The 18,379-nt window shown below is 50.0% G+C and overlaps 1 protein-coding gene across 1 annotated transcript in view; it reads right to left on the reverse strand.

Moving 5' to 3' along the window:
• The window catches only part of LOC123730922 (DNA-directed RNA polymerase II subunit RPB1-like), a 62,944-nt gene that overhangs the window by 38,031 nt on the left and 6,534 nt on the right, over positions 1-18,379 (reverse strand). Inside the window, exon 2 of the mRNA XM_045709531.1 lies at positions 10,272-10,847. Within this exon, the coding sequence (XP_045565487.1) occupies positions 10,272-10,847 (576 nt within the window). The remainder of the gene's footprint in view (positions 1-10,271; positions 10,848-18,379) is intronic.

The following is an 18,379-nucleotide window of genomic DNA, read 5'->3' on the forward strand; positions in this document are numbered from 1 at the left end:
GATAGTGTCCTAGCTGGGTATGGTCCTAGCTGGGTAGTGTCCTAGCTGGGTAGTGTCCTAGCTGGGTAATGTGCTAGCTGGTTAGTGTCCTAGCTGGGTAGTGTCCTAGCTGGGAAGTGTTGTTTCTGGGCAGTGTCCTGGCTGGGTAAAGTCCTATCTAGGTGTGGTCCAAGCTGGGTAGTGTCCTAGCTGGGTATGGTCCTAGCTGGGTAGTGTCCTAGCTAGGTAGTGTTGTTTCTGGGTAGAGTCCTAGCTGGGTAGTGTCCTAGCTAGGTAGTGATGTTTCTGAGTAGTGTACTAGCTGGGTAGTGTTCTAGCTAGGTATGGTCCTAGCTGGGTAGTGTCCTAGCTGGGTATGGTCCTAGCTGGGTATTGTCCTAGCTGGGTAGTGTCCTAGCTGGGTAGTGTCCTAGCTGGGTAGTGTTCTAGCTAGGTAGTGTCCTAGCTAGGTAATGTGCTAGCTGGGTGGTGTCCTAGCTGGGTAATGTCCTAGCAGGGTAGTGTTGTTTCTGGGCAGTGTCCTAGCTGGGTAGTGTCCTAGCTGGTTAGTGTCCTAGCTAGGTAGTGATGTTTCTGGGTAGTGTCCTAGCTGGGTAGTGTTCTAGCTAGGTAGTGTTGTTTCTGGATAGTGTCCTAGCTGGGTATGGTCCTAGCTGGGCAGTGTCCTAGCTGGGTAATGTGCTAGCTGGGTAGTGTCCTAGCTGGGTAGTGTCCTAGCTGGGTAGTGTTGTTTCTGGGCAGTGTGCTAGCTGGGTTGTGTCCTAGCTGGGTAGTGTCCTAGCTGGGTAATGTCCTAGCTGGGTAGTGTCCTAGCTGGGTATGGTCCTAGCTGGGTAGTGTTGTTTCTGGGCAGTGTCCTAGCTGGGTAGTGCCCTAGCTGGGTAGGATCCTAGCTGGGTAAGATCCTAGCTGGATAGTGTCCTAGCTGGGTAATGTGCTAGCTGGGTAGTGTTGTTTCAGTGCAATGTCCTAGCTGGGTAATGTCCTAGCTGGTTAGTGTCCTAGCTGGGTTGTTTCCTAGCTGGATATAGTCCTAGCTGGGTAGTGTCCTAGCTGGGTATGGTTAGGACCATACCCTGGGTAGTGTTCTAGCTGGGTAGTGTTCTCGCTAGGTAGTGTCCTAGCTGGGTAATATGCTAGCTGGGAGTGCCCTAGCTGGGTAATATGCTAGCTGGGTAGTATCCTAGCTGGGTATGGTCCTAGCTGGGTAGTGTTCTAGCTAGGTAGTTTTGTTTCTGGGTAGTGTCCTAGCTGGGTATGGTCCTAGCTGGGTAATGTGCTAGCTGGGTAGTGTCCTAGCTGGGTAGTGTCCTAGCAGTGTAGTGTTGTTTCTGGGCAGTGTCCGAGCTGGGTAATTTCCTAGCTGGGTAGTGTCCTAGCTGGGTAGTGCGCTAGCTGGGTAGTGTCCTAGTTGGGTTATGTCCTAGCAGGGTAGTGTTGTTTCTGGGCAGTGTCCTAGCTGGGTAATGTCCTGGCTGGGTAGTGTCCTAGCTGGGTAGTGTTCTTGCTGGGTAGTGTCCTAGCTGGGTAGGATCCTAGCTGGGTAGTGTCCTAGCTAGGTAGTGTTGTTTCTGGGTAGTTTCCTAGCTGGGTAGTTTCCTAGCTAGGTAGTGTTCAGTTCTGGGTAGTGTCCAAGCTGGGTAGTGTTGTTTCTGGGTAGTGTCCTAGCTGGGTAGTGTCTAGCTAGGTAGTGTTGTTTCTGGGTAATGTCCTAGCTGGGTATGGTCCTAGCTGGGTAGTGTTGTTTCTGGGCAGTGTCCTAGCTGGGTAGTGTCCTAGCTGGGTAGGATCCTAGCTGGGTAGTCTCCTAGCTGGGTAGTATCCTAGCTGGGTAATGTGCTAGCTGGTTAGTGTTGTTTCTGGGCAGTGTCCTAGCTGGGTAGTGTGCTAGCTGGGTAATGTGCTAGCTGGGTAGTGTCCTAGCTGGGTAGTGTCCTAGCTGGGTAGGATCCTAGCTGGGTAGTATCCTAGCTGGGTAGTGTCCTGGCTGGGTATGGTCCTAGCTGGGTAGTGTTCTAGCTAGGTAGTGTTGTTTCTGGGTAGTGTCCTAGCTGGGTATGGTCCTAGCTGGGTAATGTGCTAGCTGGGTAGTGTCCTAGCTGGGTAATGTCCTAGCAGGCTAGTGTTGTTTCTGGGCAGTGTCCTAGCTGGGTAATGTCCTAGGTGTGTGGTGTCCTAGCTGGGTAGTGTCCTAGCTAGGTAGTGTTGTTTCTGGGTAGTGTCCTAGCTGGGCAGTGTCCTAGCTAGGTAGTGTTGTTTCTGGGTAGTGTCCTAGCTGGGTAGTGTTCTAGCTAGGTAGTGTTGTTTCTGGGTATGGTCCTAGCTGGGTATGGTCCTAGCTGGTTAGTGTTGTTTCTGGGCAGTGTCCTAGCTGGGTAGTGTCCTAGCTGGGTAGTGTCCTAGCTGGGTAATGTGCTAGCTGGATAGTGTTGTTTCTCGGCAGTGTCCTAGCTGGGTAGTGTCCTAGCTGGGTAGTTTCCTAGCTGGGTATGGTCCTAGCTGTGTAGTGTGCTAGCTGGGTAGGATCCTAGCTGGGTAGTATCCTAGCTGGGTAGTATCCTAGCTGGGTAGTGTCCTGGCTGGGTAGTTTTCTAGCTGGGTATGGTCCTAGCTGTGTAGTGTGCTAGCTGGGTAGGATCCTAGCTGGGTAGTATCCTAGCTGGGTAGCGTCCTAGCTGGGTAGCGTCCTAGCTGGGTATGGTCGTATCTGGGTAATATGCTAGCTGGGTAGCGTCCTAGCTGGGTAATGTGCTAGCTGGGTCATGTTCTAGCTGGGTAATATGCTAGCCAGGTAGCGTCCTAGCTGGGTAGTGTCCTAGCTGGGTATGGTCCTAGCTGGGTAATATGCTAGCTGGGTAGCGTCCTAGCTGGGTAATGTGCTAGCTGGGTAGCGTCCTAGCTGGTTAGTGTCCTAGCTGTGTATGGTCCTCGCTGGGTAGTGCCCTAGCTGGATAGTGTCCTAGCTGGGTAGGATCCTAGCTGGGTAGTGTCCTAGCTGGGTAATATGCTAGCTGGGTAGCGTCCTAGCTGGGTAGTGTCCTAGCTGGGTATGGTCCTAGCTGGGTAATGTGCTAGCTGGGTAGCGTCCTAGCTGAGTAGTGTCCTTGCTGGGTAGTGTCCTAGCTGGGTATGGTCCTAGCTGGGTAGTGTCCTAGCTGGTTAGTGTCCTAGCTGGGTAGCGTCCGAGGTGGGTAGTGTCCTAGCTGGGTAATATGCTAGCTGGGTAGCGTCGTAGCTGGGTAGTGTCCTAGCTGGGTATGGTCCTAGCTGGGTAATGTGCTAGCTGGGTAGCGTCCTAGCTGAGTGGTGTCCTAGCTGGGTAGTGTCCTAGCTGGGTATGGTCCTCGCTGGGTAGTGCCCTAGCTGGATAGTGTCCTAGCTGGGTAGCGTCCTAGCTGGGTAGTGTCCTAGCTGGGTAATATGCTAGCTGGGTAGCGTCCTAGCTGGGTAGTGTCCTAGCTGGGTATGGTCCTAGCTGGGTAATGTGCTAGCTGTGTAGCGTCCTAGATGAGTAGTGTCCTTGCTGGGTAGTGTCCTAGCTGGGTATGGTCCTAGCTGGGTAGTGTCCTAGCTGGTTAGTGTCCTAGCTGGGTAGCGTCCTAGCTGGGTAGTGTCCTAGCTGGGTAATATGCTAGCTGGGTAGCGTCCTAGCTGGGTAGTGTCCTAGCTGGGTATGGTCCTAGCTGGGTAATGTGCTAGCTGGGTAGCGTCCTAGCTGAGTAGTGTCCTTGCTGGGTAGTGTCCTATCTGGGTATGGTCCTAGCTGGGTAGTGTCCTAGCTGGTTAGTGTCCTAGCTGGGTAGCGTCCTAGCTGGGTAGTGTCCTAGCTGGGTAATATGCTAGCTGGGTAGCGTCGTAGCTGGGTAGTGTCCTAGCTGGGTATGGTCCTAGCTGGGTAATGTGCTAGCTGGGTAGCGTCCTAGCTGAGTGGTGTCCTAGCTGGGTAGCGTCCTAGCTGAGTAGTGTCCTTGCTGGGTAGTGTCCTATCTGGGTATGGTCCTAGCTGGGTAGTGTCCTAGCTGGTTAGTGTCCTAGCTGGGTAGCGTCCTAGCTGGGTAGTGTCCTAGCTGGGTAATATGCTAGCTGGGTAGCGTCGTAGCTGGGTAGTGTCCTAGCTGGGTATGGTCCTAGCTGGGTAATGTGCTAGCTGGGTAGCGTCCTAGCTGAGTGGTGTCCTAGCTGGGTAGTGTCCTAGCTGGGTATGGTCCTAGCTGGGTAGTGTCCTAGCTTGTTAGTGTCCTAGCTGGGTAGCGTCCTAGCTGGGTAGTGTCCTAGCTGGGTAATATGCTAGCTGGGTAGCGTCCTAGCTGGGTAGTGTCCTAGCTGGGCAGTGTCCTAGCTGGGTAATATGCTAGCTGGGTAGTGTTCTAGCTGGGTAGTGTGCTAGCTGGGTAATGTGCTAGCTGGGTAGCGTCCTAGCTGGGTAATATACTACTGCATAAAATAACACCACTCCATTATAGATATGAATGACCTGTAAGTTAAAAGACTGTAAGAACAACTTATCTGGTAGTACTTGGATCAAAATGTTCCAATGAATGTAAAGATAAAAAAAATACTACTTGCAAAACTGTGTGCAAATATGATGTTGTCATCCGTGGGCTTTTCCCTCAATGGAAATACTAAATAACTACTACAATTTACAAGTAAGATTCACAAACAATAACAAATAGTAAAAACAGCATTCATTAACATCAATTTTCACCCATCGGTCCCTAAACTTAACCCAACATGACCGGAGGTTGGGTAGAACCCCGCTACAGATAATGCATTATTTAATCGCTCCAGCGCTTACACACACACACACACACACACACACACACACACACACACACACACACACACACACACACACGCACGGTGTTGCTAGTGGAAGACCACACACACCCCCTAACTCACACACACACACACACACACACACATACTCACCACCTCATTATAGCCCACCGCAGGACGGGCCAAATTTCTGACCGAAGCACTGACCCGTTGCCCTGCCTGCACCAGTCAGTCCGATTGGTCGCTGGCCTCATCCACTTCCCTCCTTTCCTCCCTCCTTCCTTCCCTCCCTCTCTCCTTTCCTCCCTCCTTCCTTCCTTTCCTTCCTTCCTTCCTTCCCTCCCTCCCTCCCTCCCTCCCTCCTGGTATTATTGTGGGTGGTTGTTTTGAGACCTACAGCAGTCCTCTGTTCTCTCTGTGCTGCTTTAAATACACGAGTACACATACAGACACAAATAAATCAGCCTGTCTGTCAGTCCAGTCTAGCTTAAACAATGTTGAAACCACAAAAGACTATTTTTAAAGGTTATGTTGTAATCCTTCATGTTGTAATGTAGCCTGTAGGTTTCCCCCAGGGGACACAATCCCTTTAATCAAATCATTGTGAGGCAAAACCAGGATGTCCTGGGAAATGGAGGTTGAGGAAATAATGCAATATGTTAATGAGGATGATGAGGATGCCACTTTATGTCTGCATGTTCACCCCATGCAGACACCTTTAATCACCCTACAAACAATAAAACACAGACAGAGAGAGAGGGGGGTGAGAGGGTGAGAGAGAGAGAGAGAGAGAGGGAGAGGGGGAGAGAGAGATGGGAGAGAGAGAGAGAGAGAGAGAGAGAGAGAGAGAGAGAAAGACAAACCGAGAGAGGCAGATATTTCTGCATTATTTCTTTGTTGGGGGTCTGGAGTGGAGTGGAGTGGAGTGGAGAAAACAGCTGCAGGCATTGCCAAGTCAAGCTTGAAGATGGCCAGAGTCTAATAAGAAAATCTGATTCATCCCAGGCTTATGGATGGAGAAGGGAAAGGATTCATCCCAGGCTTATGGATGGAGAAGGGAAAGGATTCATCCCAGGCTTATGGACGGAGCAGGGAAAGGATTCATCCCAGGCTTATGGATGGAGAAGGGAAAGGATTCATCCCAGGCTTATGGATGGAGCAGGGAAAGGATTCATCCCAGGCTTATGGACGGAGCAGGGAAAGGATTCATCCCAGGCTTTTGGACGGAGCAGGGGAAGGATTCATCCCAGGCTTATGGATGGAGAAGGGAAATGATTCATCCCAGGCTTATGGACGGAGCAGGGAAAGGATTCATCCCAGGCTTATGGACGGAGCAGGGAAAGGATTCATCCCAGGCTTATGGATGGAGCAGGGAAAGGATTCATCCCAGGCTTATGGACGGAGCAGGGAAAGGATTCATCCCAGGCTTATGGACGGAGCAGGGAAAGGATTCATCCCAGGCTCATGGACGGAGCAGGGAAAGGATTCATCCCAGGCTTATGGATGGAGAAGGGAAATGATTCATCCCAGGCTTATGGATGGAGCAGGGAAAGGATTCATCCCAGGCTCATGGACGGAGCAGGGAAAGGATTCATCCCAGGCTTTTGGACGGAGCAGGGAAAGGATTCATCCCAGGCTTATGGACGGAGCAGGGAAAGGATTCATCCCAGGCTTATGGACGGAGCAGGGAAGGATTCATCCCAGGCTTATGGACGGAGCAGGGAAAGGACTACTGATTTGAATGTACAGAGCCTGGTGAATTCAACATATAACCAGCTATCTGCTTAATAACAACACTGTCTGTGTGTGTGTGTGTGTGTGTGTGTGTGTGTGTGTGTGTGTGTGTGTGTGTGTGTGTGTGTGTGTGTGTGTGTGTGTGTGTGTGTGTGTGTATGTGTGTGCGTGCGTGCGTGCGTGCGTGCATGCGTGTCCGACCTTCCCTCCGTAGAGCTTGCACAATACCAGAGCTTTCATCTCTCCCACACAATACACACACGCCCACAACACACACACACACACACACACACACACACACACACACACACACACACACACACACACACACACACCCACAACACACACGCCCACAACACACACCCACACACACACACACACACACACACACACACACACACACACACACACACACACACACACACACACACAGTTTCCAACTGACCTTGTGAGAGAAACCCCACTATCTTATTGGATGTATGGTGGTATTAAAACAAATGCAGCCCTCAGTTTTACTCAAGTATATAACTACAAAACAAACTACAGCTAAAAGGTGTCCTTCCCTTATTCAGGACTTCCACATATTTAAATGTACCAGTAGGGTAATTCCACGTCAACAGCAGTGGCAAATATTTTGGGTGTCTCAGATTGTCCTGGCAATTCCCACATAGTAACTTCATTGGGAGGAAGGATGTTTGGCCATGGTTTTTTACATTTGTATCACAAACCATTTTTGACAAACCATTTTTTTTCCTTTTTAATCTGTGTTGAAGACTGTACTGTTCCAAACAATATGTCCGAAAATAAGCTAAATCCAAAAATGGTTGCTTGGAGATATTAAAAGTAACAGTTTTAATGTTGAATAAATGAATGTGTCATTATTTATTTCAGAATCTAGACTTACCCCATATGTTAGAGCACATACTGTATGTACACACGTACAGCATTAAACAACTGTAATAACACCAGCATGATGTCTGTACGCTTCACAGATCATAGGATCTTAGATGAGGTATAAAAAAAAAACAGCCTAAAATGGCCACTTTCATCATGATTTTCCACAAAATGGTGGAAGTTTCTATGTGAGAATTACCAGAACAATCTGAGATACCAAAAATATTTTCAACTCCCGCTGGCGTGGGATCTCTCAGAAATAGCCACAGATGAACAGTGCTGATGCTTACAGTAAATCACAGCCAGGTCTGGTCTGTTAGCCAGGGGCTTCTAACAGACCAAATACTGCTGACGCAGAAAGACAGAGAGAGAGAGAGAGAGAGAGAGGAGGGAGAGAGAGACAAAGAGGGAGAGAGAGAGAGAGGGAGACAGACAAAGAGGGAGAGAGAGAGACAGACAAAGAGGGAGAGAGAGGGAGACAAAAAAATTGAGAGATAGACAAAGAGAGAGAAAGAGAGAGAGAGAGACAGAAAAAGAGGGAGAGAGAGGGAGACAGACAAAGAGGAAGGGAGAAAGATGGAAAGATAGATAGACAAAGAGAGAGAAAGACAGACAGACAAAGAGGGAGAGAGAGAGACAGACAGAGGGGAGAGAGAGACAGACAAAGAGGGAGAGAGAGAGAAAGAGGGAGAGAGAGAGACAGACAAAGAGGGGAGAGAGAGACAGACAGAGTGTGTGAGAGAGAGAGAGAGAGAGAGAGAGGGAGACAGACAAAGAGATAGACAGACAAAGAGAGAGAGAGAGAGAGAGACAGAGAGACAGAGAGACAGAGAGGGAGGGGGGAGATAGAGACAGAGAGAGACAGAGAGACAGAGAGGGAGGGGGAGAGAGAGACAGAGAGAGAAAGACAATGAAGATTAGAGATTATATTCATATGTACATGAATGGTGAACATCCCACAATCTATGAATACTCCAGCTCCACAACAAACTGTGACTTTGTTTCCTGTGACATCGTGCCGACGTTGACATGAAAAGGGGGAGAAAAGGAGGAGTAGAATGCAACATGTCTCTTCAGTCAGGAGTTTGTAACCAGACAGACTGGCTCTTACACTTACAGTAACTTCATGGCATCTGAGTGTGTGTTTTGTATTTATTAAGGATTCCCATCAGTTCCTGCCTTGGCAGCAGCTACTCTTCTTTGGTTCCAAACACATTAAGGAACTTGCATCATACAACAAAACAGTACATCATATAGCATTATTACACCACTACATATCTACAGTACAAAATGTATAATACAACAGAACGTGTAAGATCCCTAGGGGGCTCCCGTGTGTGTGTGTCTCTCTTCACAGTCTGCATTGTTCCAGAAGGTTGAAATGTATCCGTTTTTTAAATCAGATTGTACTGCTTGCATGAGTTGATGTGGAATAGAGTTCCATGTAGTCATGGCTCTGTGTAGTACTGCGCACCTCCCATAATCTGTTCTGGACTTGGGGACTGTGAAGAGACCCCTGGTGGCATGTCTTATGGGGTATGCATGGGTGTCTGAGCTGTGTGTTAGTAGTTTGAACAGACAGCTCTGTGCTTTCAACATGCCAATACCTCTCACAAAGACCAGCAGTGATGCAGTCAATCTCTCCTCTACTTTAAACCAGGAGAGATTGACATGCATATCATTGACGTTAGCTCTCTTTGTACATTTAAGGGCCAGCCGTGCTGCTTTGATCTGGGCCAAATGTAATTTGCCTATGAACCTCGTGGCAATAGACCGTATGACTGGGCAGTAGTCCAAGTGTGAATAAACTAGGGCCTGTAGGACTTCCTTTGTTGATAGCGATGTCAAGAAAGCGCTTTATTACTGACCGACCTCTCCCCGTTTTAGCTACCATTGAATCAATGACAATGACAGTTTACCAGGGTTACAACAAGCAGTTTACTCTCCTCAACTTGCTCAATTTCCACATTATTCAATGGCACAATATTTAGTTGAGGTTTAGGGTTTAGCGAATGGTTTGTCCCAAGTTTTTTTTAAATATTTAATACTAGCTTATTACTTGCCACCCACTCTAAAACTGACTACAGCTCTTTGTTAAGTGTTGCAGTGATTTCACTTGCTGTGGTAGCTGACGTGGAAGCATTGGCTGAAGACAGTTTAGACCATTGTTAAATCCATTACGCAAAGTGTGCACTCCAAGTTGGAGAATCAGGACCCAGCCTTAGTATAGATCAGGGCCAGGTGACCAAGACAGTTAGCTCCTCTCTCCCTTTCCTCTCTCCCTATCTTCTCTCCCCTCTCCTCTCTCCCCTCTCCTCTCTCCCTATTCCCTCTGCTCTCTCCCTCATCTCTCCTCTCTCATATCCTCTCTCATCTTCTCTCCCTTTCCTCTCTCTCTCTCTCTCTCTCTCTCTTTCATCTCTCCTCTCTCTCTCCCCCTATTCTCTCCCTCTCTTCTCTCCCTTTACTCTCATCTCTTTAGGCTAGGTCATTCCCCATGTATAACAGTAATTAAGTAGGTTTAGGCTAGGTCATTCCCCATGTTATTCCCCCATGTCATTCACCTTGTATAACTGATAAACTAATTATCAAACACATTCTTCCAAGAATCTATAAAGGGTTAGAAATGGCCGTAGTTTATACCCAGTGATCCTAGAATAGACTGGCTTCTACTTGTGAAGAGCAAACCAGAGATTTATTCAATCTGGATATGCAATATAGCCTATGGAATTATGGAATTCATGTAGATTTCAAACTTTACACAAAGTAGAACATTGAGAAAGTATGCAGGGAGTACACATCAAGAGCCATAGAAAGTATAAGATCCCCTGGGGGCTCCTGTTCCCCTCAGCCCTGGGGCTATATACCTGGCCTGACAGGGTGAGCCTTCCTTCCCTCAGCCCTGGGCTATAGTCCTGGCCTGTCAGGGTGAGCCTTCCTTCCCTCAGCCCTGGGCTATAGTCCTGGCCTGTCAGGGTGAGCCTTCCCTCAGCCCTGGGGCTATAGTCCTGGCCTGTCAGGGTGAGCCTTCCTTCCCTCAGCCCTGGGCTATAGTCCTGGCCTGTCAGGGTGAGCCTTCCCTCAGCCCTGGGGCTATAGTCCTGGCCTGTCAGGGTGAGCCTTCCTTCCCTCAGCCCTGGGCTATAGTCCTGGCCTGACAGGGTGAGCCTTCCTTCCCTCAGCCCTGGGCTATATACCTGGCCTGACAGGGTGAGCCTTCCTTCCCTCAGCCCTGGGCTATAGTCCTGGCCTGACAGGGTGAGCCTTCCTTCCCTCAGCCCTGGGCTATAGTCCTGGCCTGACAGGGTGAGCCTTCCTTCCCTCAGCCCTGGGCTATAGTCCTGGCCTGTCAGGGTGAGCCTTCCTTCCCTCTGCCCTGGGCTATAGTCCTGGCCTGTCAGGGTGAGCCTTCCTTCCCTCAGCCCTGGTGCTATAGTCCTGGCCTGACAGGGTGAGACTTCCTTCCCTCAGCCCTGGGCTATAGTCCTGGCCTGTCAGGGTGAGCCTTCCTTCCCTCAGCCCTGGTGCTATAGTCCTGGCCTGTCAGGGTGAGCCTTCCCTCAGCCCTGGTGCTATAGTCCTGGCCTGACAGGGTGAGCCTTCCTTCCCTCAGCCCTGGTGCTATAGTCCTGGCCTGTCAGGGTGAGCCTTCCTTCCCTCAGCCCTGGGGCTATAGTCCTGGCCTGTCAGGGTGAGCCTTCCCTCAGCCCTGGGCTATAGTCCTGGCCTGTCAGGGTGAGCCTTCCTTCCCTCAGCCTTGGTGCTATATACCTGGCCTGACAGGGTGAGCCTTCCTTCCCTCAGCCCTGGGGCTATAGTCCTGGCCTGTCAGGGTGAGCCTTCCCTCAGCCCTGGTGCTATAGTCCTGGCCTGTCAGGGTGAGCCTTCCCTCAGCCCTGGGGCTATAGTCCTGGCCTGTCAGGGTGAGACTTCCTTCCCTCAGCCCTGGGGTTATAGTCCTGGCCTGTCAGGGTGAGCCTTCCCTCAGCCCTGGTGCTATAGTCCTGGCCTGTCAGGGTGAGCCTTCCGTCCCTCAGCCCTGGGGCTATAGTCCTGGCCTGTCAGGGTGAGCCTTCCTTCCCTCAGCCCTGGTGCTATATACCTGGCCTGTCAGGGTGAGCCTTCCTTCCCTCAGCCCTGGGGCTATAGTCCTGGCCTGTCAGGGTGAGCTTTCCTTCCCTCAGCCCTGGGGCTATAGTCCTGGCCTGTCAGGGTGAGCCTTCCCTCAGCCCTGGGCTATAGTCCTGGCCTGTCAGGGTGAGCCTTCCTTCCCTCAGCCTTGGTGCTATATACCTGGCCTGACAGGGTGAGCCTTCCTTCCCTCAGCCCTGGGGCTATAGTCCTGGCCTGTCAGGGTGAGCCTTCCCTCAGCCCTGGGCTATAGTCCTGGCCTGTCAGGGTGAGCCTTCCCTCAGCCCTGGTGCTATAGTCCTGGCCTGTCAGGGTGAGCCTTCCTTCCCTCAGCCCTGGTGCTATATACCTGGCCTGTCAGGGTGAGCCTTCCTTCCCTCAGCCCTGGGGCTATAGTCCTGGCCTGTCAGGGTGAGCTTTCCTTCCCTCAGCCCTGGGGCTATAGTCCTGGCCTGTCAGGGTGAGCCTTCCCTCAGCCCTGGGCTATAGTCCTGGCCTGTCAGGGTGAGCCTTCCTTCCCTCAGCCTTGGTGCTATATACCTGGCCTGACAGGGTGAGCCTTCCTTCCCTCAGCCCTGGGGCTATAGTCCTGGCCTGTCAGGGTGAGCCTTCCCTCAGCCCTGGGCTATAGTCCTGGCCTGTCAGGGTGAGCCTTCCCTCAGCCCTGGTGCTATAGTCCTGGCCTGTCAGGGTGAGCCTTCCTTCCCTCAGCCCTGGTGCTATAGTCCTGGCCTGTCAGGGTGAGCCTTCCTTCCCTCAGCCCTGGTGCTATAGTCCTGGCCTGTCAGGGTGAGCCTTCCTTCCCTCAGCCTTGGTGCTATATACCTGGCCTGACAGGGTGAGCCTTCCTTCCCTCAGCCCTGGGGCTATAGTCCTGGCCTGACAGGGTGAGCCTTCCTTCCCTCAGCCCTGGGGCTATAGTCCTGGCCTGTCAGGGTGAGCCTTCCCTCAGCCCTGGTGCTATAGTCCTGGCCTGTCAGGGTGAGCCTTCCCTCAGCCCTGGTGCTATAGTCCTGGCCTGTCAGGGCGAGACTTCCTTCCCTCAGCCCTGGTGCTATAGTCCTGGCCTGTCAGGGTGAGCCTTCCTTCCCTCAGCCCTGGGGCTATAGTCCTGGCCTGTCAGGGTGAGCCTTCCCTCAGCCCTGGTGCTATAGTCCTGGCCTGTCAGGGTGAGCCTTCCCTCAGCCCTGGTGCTATAGTCCTGGCCTGTCAGGGCGAGACTTCCTTCCCTCAGCCCTGGTGCTATAGTCCTGGCCTGTCAGGGTGAGCCTTCCTTCCCTCAGCCCTGGGCTATAGTCCTGGCCTGTCAGGGTGAGCCTTCCTTCCCTCTGCCCTGGGCTATAGTCCTGGCCTGACAGGGTGAGCCTTCCTTCCCTCAGCCCTGGGGCTATAGTCCTGGCCTGTCAGGGTGAGCCTTCCCTCAGCCCTGGTGCTATAGTCCTGGCCTGTCAGGGTGAGCCTTCCTTCCCTCAGCCCTGGTGCTATATACCTGGCCTGTCAGGGTGAGCCTTCCTTCCCTCAGCCCTGGGGCTATAGTCCTGGCCTGTCAGGGTGAGCCTTCCCTCAGCCCTGGGGCTATAGTCCTGGCCTGTCAGGGTGAGCCTTCCTTCCCTCAGAGAGAGACAGGACCAGGAGAGGATCAAACCACTGTGCTGTGGCAAGGTGAAAGAGGAAAAGCAGGTCACTTCTCTCTCTCTCTCTCTCTCTCTCTCTCTCGCTCACACACACACACACACACACACACACACACACACACACACACACACACACACACACACACACACACACACACACACACAAGGTCTTCAGTGTTCCAGAGAGCACTGAGTGCTGCTCCCCTGTGTCTGTGTGTCAACCAGGCTGTCCGTGTGTCAACCAGCTCCATACACCCAGGAAAACAAGGTGAATCCTGCGAGACAGCAGGGCTAACACTGTAGGAGAGCAGTAGATCAATACCTGCTGCTGCTGCAAGACATTCCCTACTTAGACTGATAAGCACTAGTTATACCAACCTCTCAAAAACCTACGACTCTAGGCTGGGTGGTCTGGGTTGTTTAGCCAATGGCTATATATATATATATATATATACAGACATGCATACACACGAACACACATACAACTGTTCCTCGGGCATGCAGGTACGCTCATACACACGCATGCATGCACACACAGACACTGACACACACCAAAAACTGAAGCCCACCAGACACTACAGAATGCGGTGATGCGAGCGAGTGGCCCATTCAAGGACATAGATTGATGGCTGTGTTGCTGAGAGAGGATTCTGAGGAGAGGCTGCCTGGCCGGTGATAGCAGGGAGAGGCAGGCAGACGTGGAAATAAACAAAACTCAAACTGACCCATTTTACACAGGTTTCAGGTGTGTGCACGACTTTATAGCCAAATCAAGTCTTCCACCACAACTATTGTGTCTGGAGAATTGTCCTTCACCTCTCTAGCTTTTTACCCCGACCCTCAGGACAACGGCATGGCGCACACACAAAAAAATATATGTATACTGCTCAAAAAAATAAAGGGAACACTAAAATAACACATCCTAGATCTGAATGAATGAAATAATCTTATGAAATACTTTTTTCTTTACATAGTTGAAAGTGCTGACAACAAAATCACACAAAAATAATCAATGGAAATCCAATTTATCAACCCATGGAGGTCTGGATTTGGAGTCACACTCAAAATTAAAGTGGAAAACCACACTACAGGCTGATCCAACTTTGATGTAATGTCCTTAAAACAAGTAAAAATGAGGCTCAGTAGTGTGTGTGGCCTCCACGTGCCTGTATGACCTCCCTACCACACCTGGGCATGCTCCTGATGAGGTGGCGGATGGTCTCCTGAGGGATCTCCTCCCAGACCTGGACTAAAGCATCTGCCAACTCCTGGACAGTCTGTGGTGCAACGTGGCGTTGGTGGATGGAGCGAGACATGATGTCCCAGATGTGTTCAATTGGATTCAGGTCTGGGGAACAGGCGGGCCAGTCCATAGCATCAATGCCTTCCTCTTGCAGGAACTGCTGACACACTCCAGCCACATGAGGTCTAGCATTATCTTGCATTAGGAGGAACCCAGGGCCAACCGCACCAGCATATGGTCTCACATATGGTCTGAGGATCTCATCTCGGTACCTAATGGCAGTCAGGCTACCTCTGGCGAGCACATGGAGGGCTGTGCGGCCCCCCAAAGAAATGCCACCCCACACCATGACTGACCCACCGCCAAACCGGTCATGCTGGAGGATGTTGCAGGCAGCAGAACGTTCTCCACGGCATCTCCAGACTCTGTCACATGTGCTCAGTGTGAACCTGCTTCATCTGTGAAGAGCACAGGGCGCCAGTGGCGAATTTGCCAATCTTGGTGTTCTCTGGCAAATGCCAAACGTCCTGCACGGTGTTGGGCTGTAAGCACACCCCCCACCTGTGGACGTCAGGCCCTCATACCACCCTCATGGAGTCTGTTTCTGACCGTTTGAGCAGACACATGCACATTTGTGGCCTGCTGGAGGTCATTTTGCAGGGCTCTGGCAGTGCTCCTCCTGCTCCTCCTTGCACAAAGGCGGAGGTAGCGGTCCTGCTGCTGGGTTGTTGCCCTCCTACGGCCTCCTCCACGTCTCCTGATGTACTGGCCTGTCTCCTGGTAGCGCCTCCATGCTCTGGACACTACGCTGACAGACACAGCAAACCTTCTTGCCACAGCTCGCATTGATGTGCCATCCTGGATGAGCTGCACTACCTGAGCCACTTGTGTGGGTTGTAGACTCCGTCTCATGCTACCACTAGAGTGAAAGCACCGCCAGCATTCAAAAGTGACCAAAACATCAGCCAGGAAGCATAGGAACTGAGAAGTGGTCTGTGGTCACCACCTGCCGAACCACTCCTTTATTGGGGGTGTCTTGCTAATTGCCTATAATTTCCACCTGTTGTCTATTCCATTTGCACAACAGCATGTGAAATTTATTGTCAATCAGTGTTGCTTCCTAAGTGATCAGTTTGATTTCACAGAAGTGTGATTGACTTGGAGTTACATTGTGTTGTTTAAGTGTTTCCTTTGTTTTTTTGAGCAGTGTATAATAATAATAATGTTTTATTGTCACTGTAATGGGGTGCGTGCTGGTGGCAGGGAAGTCAGGCGCAGGAGAATAAATGCTCACAAACTCCGAAAACCAACTGATACAAAATAAAGAAAGTGGGTACAAAACCCGTCGCACACCATAACATACAAAGCACCAATACAACGAACAATCACCGACAAGGACATGAGGGGAAACAGAGGGTTAAATACACAACATGTAATTGATGGGATTGGAACCAGGTGTGAAGGAAGACAACACAAAACCAATGGAAAATGAAAAATGAAACAGTGATGGCTAGAAGATCAGAGACGTCGACCGCCGAACACCGCTCGAACAAGGAGAGGGGCCGATTTCAGCGGAAGTCGTGACAGTCACATACACTGGATCGATGTAGTGAAATGTGTTGTTTTACCCAACCTGGTCTCAGAGGATTTAGTATTATTCTGTACATATATCTGAGACACTCCATTTAGTATGATATGTTACGTTTCGTATGGTATGTATTAATTTGTGGATGTCCATTATCCATTTCGTATGATATGTTACGAATTACAAATTTTATGATATGTTACGAATTTGCCAAATGTACAACATTTTACACATTTTCAGAATGTACAATATGTTACGAATTTGCAAAACGTATTATATGTTTCAAATTCCAAATTGTTGTGGATAACGTTAGCTATTAATTAGTTTTTAATTAGCTAAAATGCTGAAGTTGTCTGTGATGAGATTTGAACATGCAACCTTCGGGTTGCTAGACTTTGGCGTTCTGGTGGTAGTCTCAAGACTAAGCTGAAATAACACCAGGGAAATGGGAATAATAGAACAGGGGCTCCCACGTCATCCATCCTAAAATGTGACCTCCCAGAGTTCCAACCCAGGTCTCCTGAGTACCACAAGACTGTGTTAGCCCACCGAGCTGACGCCTAGCCATTAGCTCGAGGGGCTAAAGCAAGTCTTCAGGCCTCAGACAAGGTTGCTTGTCATGCGAGTGTGGTTCTGAACCTCTTCCCATACATCAGCTCCTCTCCAGGGCAATAGATCTCAGGGCCTGGTCCTCTAAGTTTGTGCCAAGGGCACAGCTCTGCTCTCCTCAACTCCCTCACCCACCAGCTTCTGCTGATCAGAGAAGTAATTAACAAACTGCCACTTTCAAAAGAGAGCAGATGCTTATTTTAATACCCTGATCGATTGGCCTCTCAGTTGGCATGGCGCTCCGTCGACCAATTACAACAACAACAATCCCCCCCCCCCCCAAAATGGCACCGCTTAATCAGTGGTCAGAGTCTAGCCCGATATTGCCAATCGAGCTGTGAATACAAAATGTGTTTTTTTTGCATCTTAATGACACTGAAGAGACCACCGCTCTCCCCCTCTGCGCCTGCACCTGGCACTCTGTCACTCTGTCCCCTCAGTAGGGCCATGGTGGTAAACTTCCTGTCTAAAGGGATGAGGATAAACACCAACAGCTGGCTGCCTAATAGGGTTGAGAGAGACTGCCCCTGACCTCCGCCGGCTTGGCACGGAGATGTCGTTTGAATGGATAATCAGTATGTTAATCTGCTTGAATCTCTCTCTATCTCTCTGTCACTCCCCCTCACTCAAGGAGTACTGTATATTTAGGCAGATCCGTAGTAGTAAAAAAATAAAAAAGATATGGAGATGCATGAGTAGCACATACTCAAGGAGCGACCAAGCAGCAGACCAAACATCAGCTACTACATCAGCCTCAAATGAAAAATAATTGAGGGTAAAAGTCAATTGGAGAGAGTCCGCTCGCCTTTAATTATATTTTTTGTTGCCTGAACCAGTGCATTACTTAATGGCATTAAATGAACCAACCCTTGTAACCTGATGAATGAGATAACGGCATTAAGTTAAAACCCCTGAGAGTCAAATATCCGCGCCCCCCTTCGTAAACCTAATTAGCATGCTGTTTTTTGCATGGGCCTCGTCTCAATCCACCACATCCATCCAATGTCGCCCTTCTGTTTGTAAGGCCAGGAGACATCCCGAAAATCGGTCTTCTCACAAAAACATCTGTAGCGTCCGAACAATGTGGCCTACAAACAATTATGAACCCACACAAGACTCGTCTGAAGGTAGCCCGGTACCAGTAAAAAAAAAACTGCCTCAACTCGTCAGGCATGGACGTTCTACAGGGATGCTGGCCCATGTTGACTCCAATTCTTCCCACGGCTGTGTGAAGTTGGTTGGATGTCGGTTGGGTGGTGGGCCATTCTTGATACAAACGGGAAACTGTTGAGCGTGAAAAATCCAGCAGTGCTGCAGTTCTTGACATAAACTGGTGCCTTGCACCTACTACCATACCCTGTTCAAAGGCACTTTGATATTTTGTCTTGCCCATTCACCCTCTGAATGGCACACATACACAATCCATGTCTCAAGGCTTAAAAATCATTCTTTAACCTGTCTCCTCCCCTTCATCTACATTGATTTAAGTGGACTTAGCAAGTGACATCAATAAGGGATCATAGCTTTCACCTGGATTAAATGTCTTGTCTTCACTGACATTTTCAACCTCTCCCTGACCGAGTCTGTAATACCTACAGTTTAAGTCGGAAGTTTACATACACCTTAGCCAAATGCATTTAAACTCAGTTTTTCACATTCCTGACATTTAATCCTAGTAAAAATTCCCTGTCTTAGGTCAGTTAGGATCACCACTTTATTTTAAGAATGTGAAATGTCAGAATAATAGTAGAGAGAATGATTTATTTCAGCTTT

The sequence above is a fragment of the Salmo salar genome, chromosome ssa27, assembly GCF_905237065.1.
Source record: "Salmo salar chromosome ssa27, Ssal_v3.1, whole genome shotgun sequence".
Lineage (NCBI taxonomy): Eukaryota > Metazoa > Chordata > Actinopteri > Salmoniformes > Salmonidae > Salmo > Salmo salar.